General features: G+C 34.5%; 7 protein-coding genes across 7 annotated transcripts; 3 read left to right on the top strand and 4 right to left on the bottom strand.

The window, feature by feature from the left end:
* Positions 1 to 75: 75 nt before the first annotated feature.
* On the bottom strand, positions 76 to 1,074 carry Kpol_1050p28 (GDP-mannose transporter; the record flags this gene model as incomplete). The annotated part of the gene is made up of 1 exon (XM_001646979.1): positions 76 to 1,074. One exon carries the CDS (start codon positions 1,072 to 1,074, stop codon positions 76 to 78), a length of 999 nt encoding a protein of 332 aa, XP_001647029.1.
* A 1,192-nt stretch (positions 1,075 to 2,266) lies between these two features.
* Positions 2,267 to 2,887, top strand: TMA22 (Tma22p; the record flags this gene model as incomplete). Its single annotated transcript, XM_001646980.1, has 1 exon — positions 2,267 to 2,887. One exon carries the CDS (start codon positions 2,267 to 2,269, stop codon positions 2,885 to 2,887), a length of 621 nt encoding a protein of 206 aa, XP_001647030.1.
* A 641-nt stretch (positions 2,888 to 3,528) lies between these two features.
* YPP1 (Ypp1p) lies at positions 3,529 to 5,883 on the top strand (the record flags this gene model as incomplete). The annotated part of the gene is made up of 1 exon (XM_001646981.1): positions 3,529 to 5,883. One exon carries the CDS (start codon positions 3,529 to 3,531, stop codon positions 5,881 to 5,883), a length of 2,355 nt encoding a protein of 784 aa, XP_001647031.1.
* A 313-nt stretch (positions 5,884 to 6,196) lies between these two features.
* Positions 6,197 to 7,174, bottom strand: THI4 (thiamine thiazole synthase; the record flags this gene model as incomplete). Its single annotated transcript, XM_001646982.1, has 1 exon — positions 6,197 to 7,174. One exon carries the CDS (start codon positions 7,172 to 7,174, stop codon positions 6,197 to 6,199), a length of 978 nt encoding a protein of 325 aa, XP_001647032.1.
* A 1,319-nt stretch (positions 7,175 to 8,493) lies between these two features.
* PMT6 (dolichyl-phosphate-mannose-protein mannosyltransferase PMT6) lies at positions 8,494 to 10,746 on the top strand (the record flags this gene model as incomplete). Its single annotated transcript, XM_001646983.1, has 1 exon — positions 8,494 to 10,746. The coding sequence occupies one exon, from the start codon at positions 8,494 to 8,496 to the stop codon at positions 10,744 to 10,746; it is 2,253 nt and encodes a 750-aa protein (XP_001647033.1).
* Positions 10,747 to 10,845: 99 nt separating this feature from the next.
* On the bottom strand, positions 10,846 to 13,212 carry ELP2 (Elongator subunit ELP2; the record flags this gene model as incomplete). The annotated part of the gene is made up of 1 exon (XM_001646984.1): positions 10,846 to 13,212. The coding sequence occupies one exon, from the start codon at positions 13,210 to 13,212 to the stop codon at positions 10,846 to 10,848; it is 2,367 nt and encodes a 788-aa protein (XP_001647034.1).
* Positions 13,213 to 13,701: 489 nt separating this feature from the next.
* Positions 13,702 to 15,465, bottom strand: ILV3 (dihydroxy-acid dehydratase ILV3; the record flags this gene model as incomplete). The annotated part of the gene is made up of 1 exon (XM_001646985.1): positions 13,702 to 15,465. The coding sequence occupies one exon, from the start codon at positions 15,463 to 15,465 to the stop codon at positions 13,702 to 13,704; it is 1,764 nt and encodes a 587-aa protein (XP_001647035.1).
* Between the last annotated feature and the right edge of the window lie 500 nt (positions 15,466 to 15,965).

Genomic DNA, 15,965 nt, shown 5'->3' on the forward strand with positions numbered 1-15,965 from the left:
ATACTATTATATATACATATATATATATAAATCATGATCTCTATGTCCAATTCTATGAAGATAACATTATAACATTCAAATCTTCTCAGAGTTTTGCAACTTCTTTTGCTTGGCGACAGCATAGATGATACCAGAAGCAAAACCCAACAAGATGGATGCTGCTGAGGACAAGTTTCTTGCAGCGTCATTAAACAAAAAACCTGTTAGTGCAATTGGTAACTTGTTCAAAGCACCTACCATGGAATAGGTAGTTGATGAAGTAACACGGACACACCAACCTGAACAATAGGAGATTGCAACAGAAGCTAAACCTGAAATGATCATAGTGGATAAATTATCAATGTCTACATGTGGTAACAAGTTTTCTTGTGACCAATCTTCGAACAGATATGAACCTAGTAATAATAATGGTAAAGACAAAACATTATTATAGAACATAGTGTCAAAATCTTTGAAGTTAGTGACTTGGATTCTTTTTCTCATTAACAAGACAAATAAAGCTGATGCAAAACAATTAGCAGCGATCCAGAAGTAACCGATATTGACAATGAAACTGAAACTAACATTTGGTCCCAACATTTTTTTCAATCTTTCAACAGAGTGTAGATAATCACCATGTGCAGCAATCAAGGAAGAAACAATCATTAATGCAAATGAACCTAATTCCATGTTTCCTACTGAACTACCAAAGAATAAGACTTCACCATAAGCAATTACAATAATAGTCAAATTCTTGAAAATAGTATACACAGGAACAGACAAATATTGTAAAGATTTGGAGGAAGTGAATATCATAAGGACTAAACAGATAGATATTGGGAACCAATTTCTAGCGTCTGTCTTATTAAAAGAACGGAAATTAACAGATCCAAGAACTTTCAATACTAATAATGTAATAACACAGACCAGAGATTGAATAAATAACAATAGGAAGTTCATATTGAATGTTCTATCAGACATGACCACTTTATTGGTGATTGTCATTAATATAGAAGAAGCACAGTAAGCTAATATAGCTACACTGCCAGAGTTAACCCATTTCTTATCTTGCTGAGACACTTTTAAGCTTGACATGATAAAATATATGTATATGAGAAGTAATGGTTAGATTTAAACAGATATACGTCAATCAATAAAATACCAGAGAATCTACAAATATAATCTACTGGATAATGCAAAATTCAATTTCTAGTTTTATAACCTTGAAATCTTTAACGCTAAAACCTTAATAATCTCTTGGCAAAGAAGCTCGTTTCGATGAATCTTTTCAGCTAGATTAGGTTCTTACTGACTCCAAACTAAGAGAATGAATGCATTTTGATCAAGAGATAAAGTCCTGTCAAGTTATATTAAACCTGTAAAGATATAAATGCGTTTATATAGCAACGTTGAGAAAGAAAGAGACATGTAGTCTATTCCATTCATCGAATTGACTTGATGAATAAGATGTATAATTATCTATCGTCATCACTGTGAGAGAATCGAAGAGGGCCTTTACGTATTCGAATTGGGATACGTGGTAGTTAAAGGCATTTCGATTCGAAATGGAAAAAAAAGACCAAGACATTTATAGAAAAGAAACGAAGGTGAAAAAAGTCATAGGACAAATTTCTATAGAACGAACTTCCTAATGTGGAGATTCGGATATCAGATACGGTAGTTAGTGCTGAATCTGGATAAAATCTGCCTGTATCTATTATTTTTTGTCTGTGATTTGATCTGGACAGGTCGGATTTGTCCGGGACAAAAAACTAAAAACGATACTGTGTGATAGTAATTTGGAGAGACGTCAGGACCATTCCATGCAATATAATAAAGATATGTGCTGGAGAAGGAATTTATCTATCTATCTATCTACCCAGCTATATTATATATCATTGTTCTCTGTAATTCCTCTCTGCTTTTCTGTAAAGATACATCATATAGAAGGCCAGACAAGATAAGGCATACGGGGGAGATTTAGTGGAGAACACAACCTGTTACCCTACCCAAACCAAACGAGAACCTATCTGCTACAATGACGTACACGTGATACACCGGCGCTACCAAAATAGAATAACATGGTATCGAAAACCAGTTCGAACCAAAAAAAAAAATAATTCGAACAAGAACGAATTGACAGTTTTAAGAACCAGATGAGACGTATTGATCATTAAATATTCGATTGATTTCAAGTATTAGTTGTCTCAATTCGAGTGATAACGTCAGGATTATCAAACTACTTTACTTCTAAGTTATATTTTATCCCTTTTTCGTTTGTTTAAAGATGTTACAAGAAGTTGTTTACTGTGGTATTTGTTCATATCCACCTGAATATTGTGAATTTTCAGGTAAATTGAAAAGATGTAAGGTATGGTTGTCTGAAAACGACACTGAATTGTATGCCAAGTTGTATGGTAATGAAATCGACGAAGAAGTTGCTAACGCAGCTAACAAATTGGGTTCTAGTAGTATTGGTGAAGCAAGAGAAGAAAAATTAGAAAAAGATCTATTGAGGCTACAAGCTAAACAGGAAAACAGGGAACAAAGAGAATTGGCCAAGAAATTGTCTTCTAAAGTAGTGATCAAAAGAGAAGCTAGAACTAAGAGAAAGTTTATTGTTGCTATATCTGGTTTGGAAGTTTTTGAAATTGATATGAAAAAATTAGCCAAGACTTTTGCATCCAAATTCGCTACCGGTTGTTCTGTTTCTAAGAATGCTGAAAAAAAGGATGAAATTGTCATTCAAGGTGACGTCTTGGAGGAAGTCGAAAAATACATCCACTCTTTATTGGAAGAAAAAGGTTTGAAGAATGTCAAGTTGGAAATCATCGATTCACAAAAGAAAAAGAAGAAACCAACTGATGAAGCCAATTCAAACAACAACAACAACAACAACAACAAATAAAACTAACGATAACTGTAATAATAAAATAATTATTACGGTAACATATTAATTAATAACAATTATAATATCTATAGTGCATAAATATATTTCTTAAGTATCATATCATATCGTATTGCAGCCGTACTCAAATATTTCTCTTGAACCACTCTAGTAATAGAACCACCCCTTCACCAACATAAAATATGTCATGCTTATGAACTTTAGAATGGTATATTCAAATCATATATAGTTCAATTGTACTTATCTGACACTTTGGTTGGTTTCTTATAATAATCATATCAATTTTATGGATATCCAATACACGTGCTATTCACATGACCCACTTCCTTTTATTCTCATTTTTTTTCCTGCCGTACAGGTCCATTCGAACACGAATGAGATATAAAATCCAAATGATTAGGTTAAAAGACAACTTTAAAGAGATCAATTGAACCAATAAACCAGAGCTATTGGGAACTGTAATATCTATTTGACGCTACTAGTACTGCCATTGAACAAACAAAGTTTGTGTTTCTGAAGTTTCTTAAGTTCTTCAAATAGAATTACGACGCTATTACAATAATATTTGCTGATTAATTTATTAGACAATCGCTACATACACAAGTGCTGTAAATTCAAGGTCGACAATTTGTATTTAATAAATGCCATCGATTCTAAGTGCTTTCCAGGCTAGATTAGTAGGTTCTGGTGTATTCTACACTAGTGATCAGCTAGTCAATTCTATTTTGTCATTGCATTTTCGTATTCATTTCCATTTAAATGGCGATGATTCAAGCCAAATTTCTCCGTCAACAGCTAAAGTTTTACTTGAAGAAGCTACTGATTTATTAAGTCAAAGAAGTGGGAATGAAGTTCTGAATAACCTCTTCAAGAAAATATTAAACAATTCAGTAGGAATCATCTACTACTCGTTAGGTGAAGAAAAAGATGCACAAAGTTATTTCGATAATGGAAATCTACTCACTGTCAATGAGCCAACTTACAATGATTTTGCTACCTATTTGAATCTGGAAAATTTATACTACAGAAATCTAATTGCACCAGCCAATAAAAGTTCATGTCTATTGGATGCACTAAAAATTTTAGGCAATAAATTACCTTCTCAATCATGTGGATTAACTTACCAATATCTATCAGATATTTTAATTGAACAAGGAAAAAGTAAACCACAAGATTTTAAAGAATTCACTTCTCAAATCGAGAACAATGATGGTGTTTCAAACGTCGTACTTGCATATTTTGTTTTACAAATGTATGGTTCAAGTACTCCGGGATTCGATGAATACGTCTTTGCTATGGGTGACAAAATACTGAAAAAATCAAAGTTTCCTATGGCAAACCAAACAAACAATACAGAATTGGACCATTTCCATTTCTTCTTAAAGAATTATTTTAGAGATATTCAAAAACAAAACAAGAAAATTACCATATCTAAAAATTGGAAATCGTTTATCGTTTCTTCAATTGGGAGCACTTTCCAAAGTGCAAATGTTGCAAAATCTGGTATGTTATATTTTGGTATCTTTGGAAGTTCAGACAATTGTAAAATTGAGTCAATACTAAATTTTGTAAACTTTGTCAAATATAGCAAGCGCGTGAAAGAAACAGACTCTGATGATGACCCTAAGTCAGCCAAGTATGATAACCTCATTTCAGTCATTGATGCATATGCATTTATATTGCAACTTACTAAAAATGAATCATCTGATATCGAGAATGTCTTCAATTTCCAAAATACCCTATCTTGTTTAGAAGAATTATTAAAAGAATTTTACTCGCAAAACTTAATCACATATATTACAGAATCAGATTGTTTAGATTGGTCAAAACTATTGAATAGAGTGAAATCCCCAAATACGGTATCTGACATTATCAGAAAAGGATGGGAAATATTATACGAGTTCAGGAATAATGATTTAAATTCTCAACTTTATTGTGCGTTATCAACATTCCTGGCAAATGCTATTTGCATGGCCAGAGAAGATAAGCCAAGTGTAAGATCAGAATTACAATTTAAATATGCATATACACTTGCACAAGGAAGACAGATCGAATCCGCAGTAGATTTTCTTAAATCTGTCGTTTTAGAAAAGTATCCAGAATTTTACAAAGCATGGCACTTACTCGCTTTATGTGAATCTTCTATACATGAAGATAAGGAAGTATCATTCAAAATTGTTTGCTCAGTCCTTGAAGCCATGAAAGAAGCTTATGAAGAGAAAAAACTATCGACAATTGAAAGATGGCAATTTATACAAATGAAATTAACCCAACTAGGTATTATAGAAGAAATTTTTGGAACATTAGAAGCTCTAGAGTTGCTACCAGAAGTTTTTCAATTATATGCACAATTATTTCCTGAAGGAGAGACAAAATATGATAGGATCGGCCCTGAATATTCCGATACAAAGGAGTACTTATTACAATATATCTGGTTGTTTGCAGCCGATATGTATGTTAGATTGGATGATGAACATTTCGATGACGCAAAAGAAGCCATTACCGAAGCCTTGAATGTTACTTCTGCATTTAAAAATTTGAATTGTAATTTATCAAATGGTTATCTATTATTAGGAAAAGGGGAATTAAAAAAGGCATTGAAAGAATTCGAGACTGTACTATTCTATGATGACTGCAATCCTGCTGCAATGATAGGGTTTGCAGAAATTCTATTCCCTGAAGAAGAAGGTGATGAAAGCGACCAACTAGTAGAGAATTACTATATGTTAACTAAAAATTCCAAAGAGACTACCAAGAAGGAAATTGAGGTATTTGCTAATAACAAAGATAAGTCAGCAGCATACGCTAGACTAAAATTTCTATTAGAATATTCATTGACAAAATCAATAGAAGCATATAACTCTCCTGAGGTATGGTGGTATTTAGCCTTGATATATGAGAAATACCAGGACAGTCGTTACAAGGAAACTCTATTAAATTGCATTAGGTATAAGGAAGCCGCTCCGATTCGTAAGTTTAAATTCTGTAATTATTAATTAAAATAATTCTCAATTTGTTATATGTCACAAGATAAATAAGTAATTTTTGAAATTAATTAATTAGTCGTATATAAGTCTATAGAATTTAAACCATGAACATTTAACGAAATTCGTTAAAAACTCTGAAATTTGGCCCTTATAGTTAAAAATGAATCTTAATGTAGAATGTAAAATGTCATTAAAGATATATAAATAGAAACATATTTGGGTAAATATATATGGCATGTGGTTATATAGCAAGGGACTGACCCATGAAATTATTGATTTGCTCTATTTTTCTAAATAAATGTAATGTAGCTTGCACTTACATTTATTCAGCGAAATGCTTCAAAATTTCTTCAGCTGCCTTAATACCGGAAACAGCCATAGCACCAAAAGTTGGACCCATTCTGTTACAACCAGATAGTTCAGCAACTTCCATACCGGCGAAGTACATAGATTGGACACCAGCATAAGAACCAGAATTCTTAACAACACCAGCTTCAGCGTTGTTCATATCTAAACCTTTCATACCAGCCAATTTGTTGTTCTTGTCAATAGAAACAATTCTCTTAGCAGAGAAAGCACCAAATGGACCGTCATGACCAGTAGTGGACAAGATGACACCGTGCTTCTTGCTAGCATCACGGGTACCATCGTTCTTGTAACCAGATAGTTCAATGACGTTTGGATCCATACAACTTTGTAAGTCATGAGCCATGGTGACCAAAGTCCAGTTAGTAACGACACCAGCAACGGTGACGGCCTCAGTACCATCGCCAGCTGGTCTAGTGACCAAATCTTCTACGGCAGTAGCGTTAAATAATTTAACATTTGGAAATTCCAAAACCTTGGATAAGACAGTTGAAGTGAACAAAGCAGCATGCTTAACAACGACGTAGTCACCTTCATCTTCGAATGGAACACCGACTTCTTCCAAGAATAAATGAGCTGGCTTTCTCATGATCATAGCACTGAACAATTGACCACCTAACCAAGCACCACCACCTGGAGCGACATTAGCTTCCAAGATAGCAATTTTCAAATCTGGTCTGTTCTTAGCAATGACATAGGCAGCAGACAAACCAGAAGAACCAGCACCAACGATGACAACATCAGAGACAGCATACTTGTCCAAGTCTTGGAAATAACGAGAAGTCATAGCTCTTGAAACAGTAGATTCTCTAATTGGTGTGAATTTAAAATCAGACCAATCATCGGTCTTGACAACTTCTGACAAAGCATGGTTAATAGCACCAGAGCTCAATTGCAATTGAGCTTGTTGAGTAGTAGTAGTAGTAGCAGACATGTTTTTTTGGTACTTGATAATGGAGAACTAATATAGAACAAATATATGTTTATATTTATATTTATATATATAATATTCACAGTGATGTGACTAGTTGATGTTACTGTTATGATTTCAAGTAAAGGTTGAATATTAATTAACATATACACATAAGAGGATCAAAAAACATTTTCCAGCAGTTTTAATTTGAAATTGACCTGGTATTTATATGATTGTAAAATCTCAAACCTGCATAATTTAGAGAAACCTTTAGAATCCAATCAAACAATATAATCCCTTAAAAGCAAAATAATATTGCAATATCGATCATAAACACATATGCAAATAAATGAAATTATAATCAATTCATAGAGTAGATATCCCTGAATGTGAACCCTTTGTCACATATAGAATCCAACACTTCACTGACGTTATAAACCTTAACGTCTGATCAATCAATCTCATGCCTGAAACCAACTTAAAGCCCACAACGTCAATGGCTACAAGTACAAATTCGGCCGAGATCAAAATATCAATGTATTCAAATAAGCTGAAATGCATTATATTAAGCTATGGGTTGAAGATTTAATCAACGCATTTCGAAAGAAATTGATAGAAAGGAATCATCACCATGGTTACGATGGGTTCGGTTATTGACAATTGAGTTAATTATGGTCTGATAATATCAGTTGATAATCATCGGAAGGGCAGCCCTTTAGAAATTATAACTGTATTGTATAAGACGTCTTTTCATCATCCTTCTATTTTTTGTTTTTTCCAATTGATTTATTAGTTACTCCTTACGTGTATGCGTGCATGTGTCTAATGACGTTTGAAGAGTTTTATTTATTATGATATGAGTTGGCTCTTTCCGGTCGAGAGATGTATGATTTTAATTGAATCATTGCATTTACCCAAGTTATGCAAATTAATTTACAATCAAGATATGATGAATCAGGTTGTCCTTATTCAATCTCGATTCAAGATCGATCGAAATATTCATTATGCTTTTCTTGTCTTGTATCGTCGTTGGTTTGGAGAGTTGGCCTCTCTTTTAATTTTAGTTTAAGTTTTAGTTTTAGTTTTTAGTTTTAGTTTTTAGTTTTAGTTTTTAGTTTTTGCTAGCGATGCGAAGTAGCTCAGTTTATATCCTGTTAAGGAATTTTGCATTCGAAACTTCGAAACTGGGAAAGGTACTAACTAACTCTTTACCCATACAAGGAATTATTGATCAATTGCTATTATAAGAAGAAGATGATGGTGTTGAAGATTTTGGTATGGCTTTGTTAATTTGGTCTTGTTGTTGATGGGAAAGGGTTTAGGGTTGTCTACTGTTCGAAATGGGTTCAATTGGTTCTGGTTTTGAAGTTGCAGATACTCAATTGCGTAAAAGAAACCATCCTGATGATAATTCATTAGACGTTTCGAAAATTGATAACGATGAAATTGATTTTAAAAAAAGTTTGCAATCTAACAAGAAATCTATTTGGTTCACTTTAGAACAAGTGATTGGACCTCTATTACTGACTGTATTGTCGTTTGCTGTAAGGTTCTATGAAATTGACAGAAACAATACAGTTGTTTGGGATGAGGCTCATTTTGGAAAATTTGGTTCTTATTATATCAATCATGAATTTTATCATGATGTCCATCCACCTTTGGGGAAAATGTTGATTGCATTAAGTGAATGGATTGCCGGGTTTGATGGGGATTTTGATTTCGAATCAAACACAAAGTATCCTGATAATGTCAATTTTAAGATGATGAGACAATTCAATGCAAGTTTCGGCGCCCTATGTACACCTGTAGCCTACTATACAGCCAAGTGGATGGGTTTCAATATTTATACCGTTTACTTGGTTTCTTTAATGGTGGCTTTAGAATTGTCTTACATCGTCTTAGCTAAATTCATTTTGCTAGATTCAATGCTTTTGTTCTTTACCATGACTACTTTTGCCTGTATGGCAAAATTATATACTCTAAGAAAAGTACCATTTACAAGGAAATGGTCCTGGTGGATGTTGATCACTGGGTTTTCCATCGGTTGCGTTTGTTCTGTTAAGTGGGTAGGCCTCTTTATTACTGTTATTGTTGGTCTGTACACCGTCGTGGAATTATGGACTTTGTATTGTAATATGAAACTATCTAGAAAATTATACTACAAACATTGGATCATAAGAATTATCAACCTTATTGTAATCCCATTTATGGTTTATTTGTATTGCTTCAAGATCCATTTCATTCTATTGTACAAATCAGGTACAGGCGATGCTTCTACAAATACATTATTTCAAATCAATTTAGAAGGCACCCAAATATCCAATAGCCCTCGTCAAGTAATGTACGGTTCAGAAGTATCCATTCGTTCAAATGGGTTGAGTCCAAATTTACTACATTCTCATGTTCAAAAATATCCAGATGGTTCCAAACAAAATCAAATTACAGGCTATGGTTATTCAGATTCTAATAATGGTTGGATATTCAAGTTTACAAGGGAATCTGGAATTCAGTTCGATTCCAATAACCAAACTGTTAATGAAGATTTGATCCCAATAAGAGACGGTGACGAGGTGAGACTATTACACAAGAATACTGGTAAAAACTTACATTCCCATGAGGTTCCTTCCCATGTATCTCGTGGAAACTGGGAAGTCTCAGGTTATGGTAGTGACCATCGTGGTGACCAAAAGGATAATTGGGTTATTGAAATTGTTGACCAACTAAAGTCAAGCAATCCTGATTTCCACGATGAAGATAATGATTCTGTTCATCCTGTTTCTACATTTTTTAGATTGAAACATAAAGTTCTTGGGTGTTACCTAACTTCAACTGGATTTTCGTACCCAGCATGGGGTTTCAAACAATCTGAAGTTGTCTGTAAGTACTCTTGGAGTACAAGAGACAAATCAACATGGTGGAATGTTGAAGATCATACAAATGATATGCTTGAGGTAGAAGATGATTATATCCCACCAAAATCCAAATTTTGGACAGATTTTATTCTGATAAATTTTGCAATGGCAGCTTCAAACAATGCTTTAGTACCTGATGGCGATAAATATGATAACCTGGCATCTGATGCTTGGGAATGGCCAACTTTACATGTAGGTTTGCGTATGTGCAACTGGGCATTTAATACCTACAGATATTACTTGATGGGATCGCCTTTCAATACTTGGTTATCATCCCTATCATTGATAGTCATGTTATTGATTCTGGCCAAACTCTCATATCAATGGAGAAGACAACAAATAAATATAACGGAAGATCAACTTTGGTCATTTGCCATTCAAGCAGTATTCCCATTCATTGCTTGGTTGACCCATTTCTTACCTTTCGTAATAATGGGTAGAGTTACTTATGTTCATCATTATTTACCTGCATTGTACTTTGCCATTCTTGTTTTTGCATTCACTGTCGATTACACACTTAACAAGGTTCACCCAATTACCAGACACCTTGGTTACCTGGTATTGTTTGCAGGTTGTATTTATACTTATATCCTGTTTGCTCCTTTATGTCAAGGTATGATACGCAGAGATATAAGTTATGAGAAGATGAAATGGTTACCGACCTGGGATTTCCAAATCTAATGTTAATGAAGCATGCTTATGTAATTGACCTTATGAATCAAAGGTATATACTAATAGATTTATATAATTTAAATGAAAATATTACAGGGACTCTTTTTATCATATGTCAGATAGTTGAACGGAATAGATACGAGTTGAAGTATCGCTACTACCGACACCTAACAAGAATGAACCAGAATTCTCTAAATTAGACCATCTTAATCTAGAAATTCTTCCGGCTGGAGTAATGGCATTATCCAGTTCAATAACTTGCTCAAAGGAATCCTTAGAATACTTATAAATGTGTATTGACCCATCTTCTAAACCGATAGCAATGATTAAATTATTATTCAATAATTTTTGCATAACAGAAATCGAAGTAACAGCTGCAGTTAATTTAATAGACGTTTCTAATTCATAATTGTCATTACCATACTTCCAAAGTTTAACTGTCTTATCTCTCGAAGCTGTTAGGAAACCATTGCCATATTCTTCTGGTAACCAAACACAATCCCAAATAATTCTGCTATGTGGTTTTTCGTTTTTATATTTTAATGTAAAAGAGTTATCTTCGAAATTTCTTTCCCAAACGGCCCATTGTCTATCTCTACAGACACTCAGTAAATATTTGCTGTCATGAGAGAATTCCAACCTAGTTATTGTTAAATTATGGAAAGCTAAAGGTGGCTTTAGTTCTAACCAAGTATCTATGCTGAAAATACGAATAACAGCATGTGTAGCTGTGTTTGACCTACATGCAGATGCTATTAGCTTACGATCTGGTGAAACACCAACACAGGTGATTTCATAACCATGACCATATAATTTTTCAATTTCTGGCCATAGCAAGTGCCTTTGTAATTGATCTTCTAAGGGTGGAGTTGTTAAAGCAGCAACTAATTCATATGATATATTTTTATTCTCATTTGTTTCTCTTTCATTTGGATCTTCCACATCTTCAATATCTTCAGTAGCAGCCTTGTTAGACAAACCCAGAGCTGGTACAGATGCGGATTCAAGAACTACTGAGTTTGATTCAAATGTCACACCGGCAAACTTTGTTAAAATGTCAGATACACCTCTTGGTAAATCAAATGCTCTTAAAATTTTTTCATCACCACCACTAACAAATCTTGTTTCAGATATTGGTTCGATACAAATCATATCATAACCGTGGATTTGAGGCCTAGAAAACTCATGCCAACTAATTTGATCCCTTTCAGTACCATCACTGTTATATCTCCACGCTGAGAAAAGCCTTACTGTTTGATCCAAAGAAGTAGATAATAGATAATCACCCTTTGGTGACCAGGCAATGTCAGTTACCTCTTCGGTGGTACCTGTGATACCCAATTGAGCTTCCCAGAAAGTTCTGTCGCTAGTATTCCAAACTCTCCAAGAACCAGTTTTACCATTGGTTAGAATATAATCTTTTCCTTCAGCTTGGAACCATAAACAGGACCAGAAACCACCTGTGGAACCAGTTGCAGTAGAAGCACCCTTTGATGAGATTTCACCAAGTCTTGACGCACAGACCCAAATACCTGAAGTTTCATCTGGCTCCCAAACCATGATAGCTGTGTCAGCTGTTGATGCCAACAATTCAAAACGAGATTCATGCCATTTTACTGAAGAAACCCAATCATCATGCCCCATGATTAAAGCTTCAAAGTTAATAGCAACTTTTAAGTCATTTGCGATTTCGAATTTGTACTGTTTGTTGCTTAATAAACTTAATTTAGTCTCATCTTCATCAGAATTATCAATTAGATCATTGGTTCTGATTCTCCATACTCTAATATAACGATCTTGGGATCCTGATGCTAAATAGTAATCCCCAGGAGTCTCTTGATGACGGAAAGCCAATGATTTTACCCAATCTTCGTGTCCTTCTAATTTAGATACATTTTCACAACTGTTAATATCGGATCCATTGTAAATAAAAGAATAAACAAAGATATTAACAGAAGTACCACCAACTGCCAAAATATATTTATCATCTTTGATGTTTGATAATGCTAAACATAAAGGATAGAAACCTTTTTGAACATTGAATTCGTGACCCAATACAAAATGTTCTTCGTCGCCGCCTGCAATCCACAGAGATATCAAACCATCAGCACAACCAACTGCAAATAAGCCAGGTAAAACTGCTAATGTAACAATTGTCTTGGTATTATGCTTAATAGTTTGAACACATTCCATGTTAATGCTATCACTAGCGAATTTCCAAATTTTGATATAGAAGTCCTCAGACGCAGAGACCAAATAATCAGAACCTGGAATAAAGTTCACACAAGTAACCTCAGATTCATGACCTTTTAAAGTAGCACACACACCTTTGTAACTAACGTCCAATGGATTCCAAAGAGCAATTGTGTTTCCTGCACCAAATGCGACGATTTGACGTTCTTTATTATAATCACAAACTTGAGTCTGTTTGTTAGCACCTATAAAAGTAGCAACTGGAGAAACAGAAGTCATCATGAAACACAGAGTTACCGTCCTTATCAATCTAAACCGATCCCTTCCCCATTTAACCACAAGTGATGAGATGGCTTCATCTCTCTTTTATCTATATACATTTTAATATCCATAGTTAAAATTTTTCAGCTGTTAAGAAATCCATCGCGCAATAGAAAATTGGCATCAACATAATTAAGAGCCTAACTAGAACAGAAGATGACAGTAATTGTAATGTCTAATGTTTCGGTTTAGTTATCGTTTCATTATCCATTCAATGGACTATAAATAAGTAAATATAAATATAAATAAAGAGATTTATATGCAGAAAATAAATAGGTAAAAGTTGTTTAGAGACGTTAGGAGAAGAATCCTCGTTTCTGGAATATATTGAAGGCTAGAATATTCAATATTCATCTTAGCCAAAAGACATTATAAGGAATAACTTTACATCATTGAGAAAAATATAGGGTGATTATGTGGCTGTATGCCTATATCAAATTGTTTTTAACCTCAATTGTCAGCGTCTAATACACAACCGTTAGAAGCGTTAGATACCAATTTACTGTACTTGGATAGAGTACCTCTGGTGTAACGTGGAGCTGGTTTAACCCACTCTGATTTACGTTGGGCTATTTCTTGTTCGGATACTAATAAATCTATCTTGTTGTTATTTGTATCAATAACAATTTCGTCTCCATCTTTAACTAAACCAATTGGACCACCTTCGGCAGCTTCTGGAACAATGTGACCGATTAAGAATCCATGGGAACCACCAGAAAATCTACCATCAGTTAACAAGGCAACATCTTTACCTAAACCGTAACCCATTAGCGCAGAGGATGGTTTCAACATTTCTGGCATACCTGGACCACCTTTTGGACCTTCATATCTGATGACAACAACGGTTTTTTCACCTTTCTTAATTTCACCTCTTTCCAATGCATGAATGAAAGCTTCTTCTTCTTCAAAAACACGAGCCCTACCTTTAAAGAAAGTACCTTCTTTACCAGTGATTTTACCGACAGCACCACCTGGAGCCAATGAGCCATACAATATTTGTAGATGGCCATTTGGTTTAATAGGTTGTGAAACAGGTCTGATTATATCTTGGCCTTCTGGTAATCCAGAAGTTTTGGCAGCACGTTCGGCTAATGTATCACCAGTAACAGTAATGGCATCACCATGCAAGAAACCGTTTTCGTACAAGAATTTGATAACAGATTGGGTACCTCCTACTTTGATTAAATCAGCCATAACGTATTTACCCGATGGTTTAAAATCACCCAATAATGGGGTCTTATCACTGATTCTTTGGAAATCATCAGGAGTAATCTTGACACCAGCAGAATGAGCAATGGCAACCAAGTGCAAAACAGCATTGGTGGAACCACCGGTTGCGATAACATAGGTGATTGCATTTTCAAAAGCTTGCTTAGTCATGATATCACGAGGAGTGATACCTAATTCCATTGTCTTCTTAATAGCTTCACCAATGGAATCACATTCATTCATCTTTTCTTGAGAAACTGCTGGGAAGGCAGAAGAGTTTGGCAAAGTCAAACCTAGCACTTCTGCGACAGAACCCATAGTGTTAGCAGTATACATACCACCACAAGAACCTGGACCAGGACAAGCATGTTCAACCACATCTTCTCTCTCTTGTTCGCTGAATTGTTTAGATATATATTGACCATAAGATTGGAAAGCAGATACTATATCAATGTTTTCTGGAATTTTTGAAGAACCACAGGTTGGATGGCCAGGTAAAATAGTACCACCATAAACCATGATAGAAGGTCTGTTATGTCTTCCCATGGCCATCATGACACCCGGCATGTTTTTATCACATGAAGGGATAGCAATATTGGCATCGTAATGTTGAGCCATCATTATAGTTTCAAAAGAATCAGCAATGATTTCTCTACTCTGTAAAGAGTATCTCATACCTTTAGTACCCATTGAAATACCATCGGAAACACCAATGGTATTAAATTGCATAGCTTTCAAGCCAGCCTTCTCCACAGAACGTGAACATCTATCATTAAGATCCAATAAATGCATATTACATGGATTACCAGACCACCAACATGATCCTACACCAACTTGACCTTTACTAAAATCTTCTTTCTTGAACCCAGTTGCATAAAGCATCGCTTGTGATGCACCTTGGTCCTTAGGTTCTGTAACGATATAAGAGTACTTATTCAACTTCTTACTAACATTTCTAGTGACTGAAAAGTGTCTAGCACTCAATGCCTTGCTTGCAATAGTCATGATCCTTGATTTCAACTAAAACTATCTCGAATTCCCTCGTATTCACTCTATATATATTACTTAACTTCGAAATATATATATGGAACCAGTATCCCTTTCTTTCAATACTTAACCAATTTAACAGAAAGACAAGTATGGAAAACAATTTAAATACAATGTAAACTTGATTTATAAAGTAATTATAACAATTAGCTACCCTTCAAGACTCATTAAACTTGACAATTGCTCATCATCATGGTTCGCATTAAAGTTTCGAAATGAAAAAAGTTTCAACATCTCTTAATGGCTCATTCTTGGTTGCCGGTTCAGGGAAAAATTTTGATCTGAACAATTTTAAAAAGGTAAGATATATAAAAGAAGCTGATTTAGAAGGATAACTACATAAAGAAGAGCATATCTTATTAGGTTGATCTTGAAGTACAAGGAATTGCGGATGTTTTGGTGTCGATATTGTCTTGTTTGGATGAAAGTTGATCGAGATAGGGTCAATTGAAGATGAG

This window comes from Vanderwaltozyma polyspora, genomic scaffold, assembly GCF_000150035.1.
Source record: "Vanderwaltozyma polyspora DSM 70294 KpolScaffold1050 genomic scaffold, whole genome shotgun sequence".
Classification (NCBI taxonomy): Eukaryota; Fungi; Ascomycota; class Saccharomycetes; order Saccharomycetales; family Saccharomycetaceae; genus Vanderwaltozyma; species Vanderwaltozyma polyspora.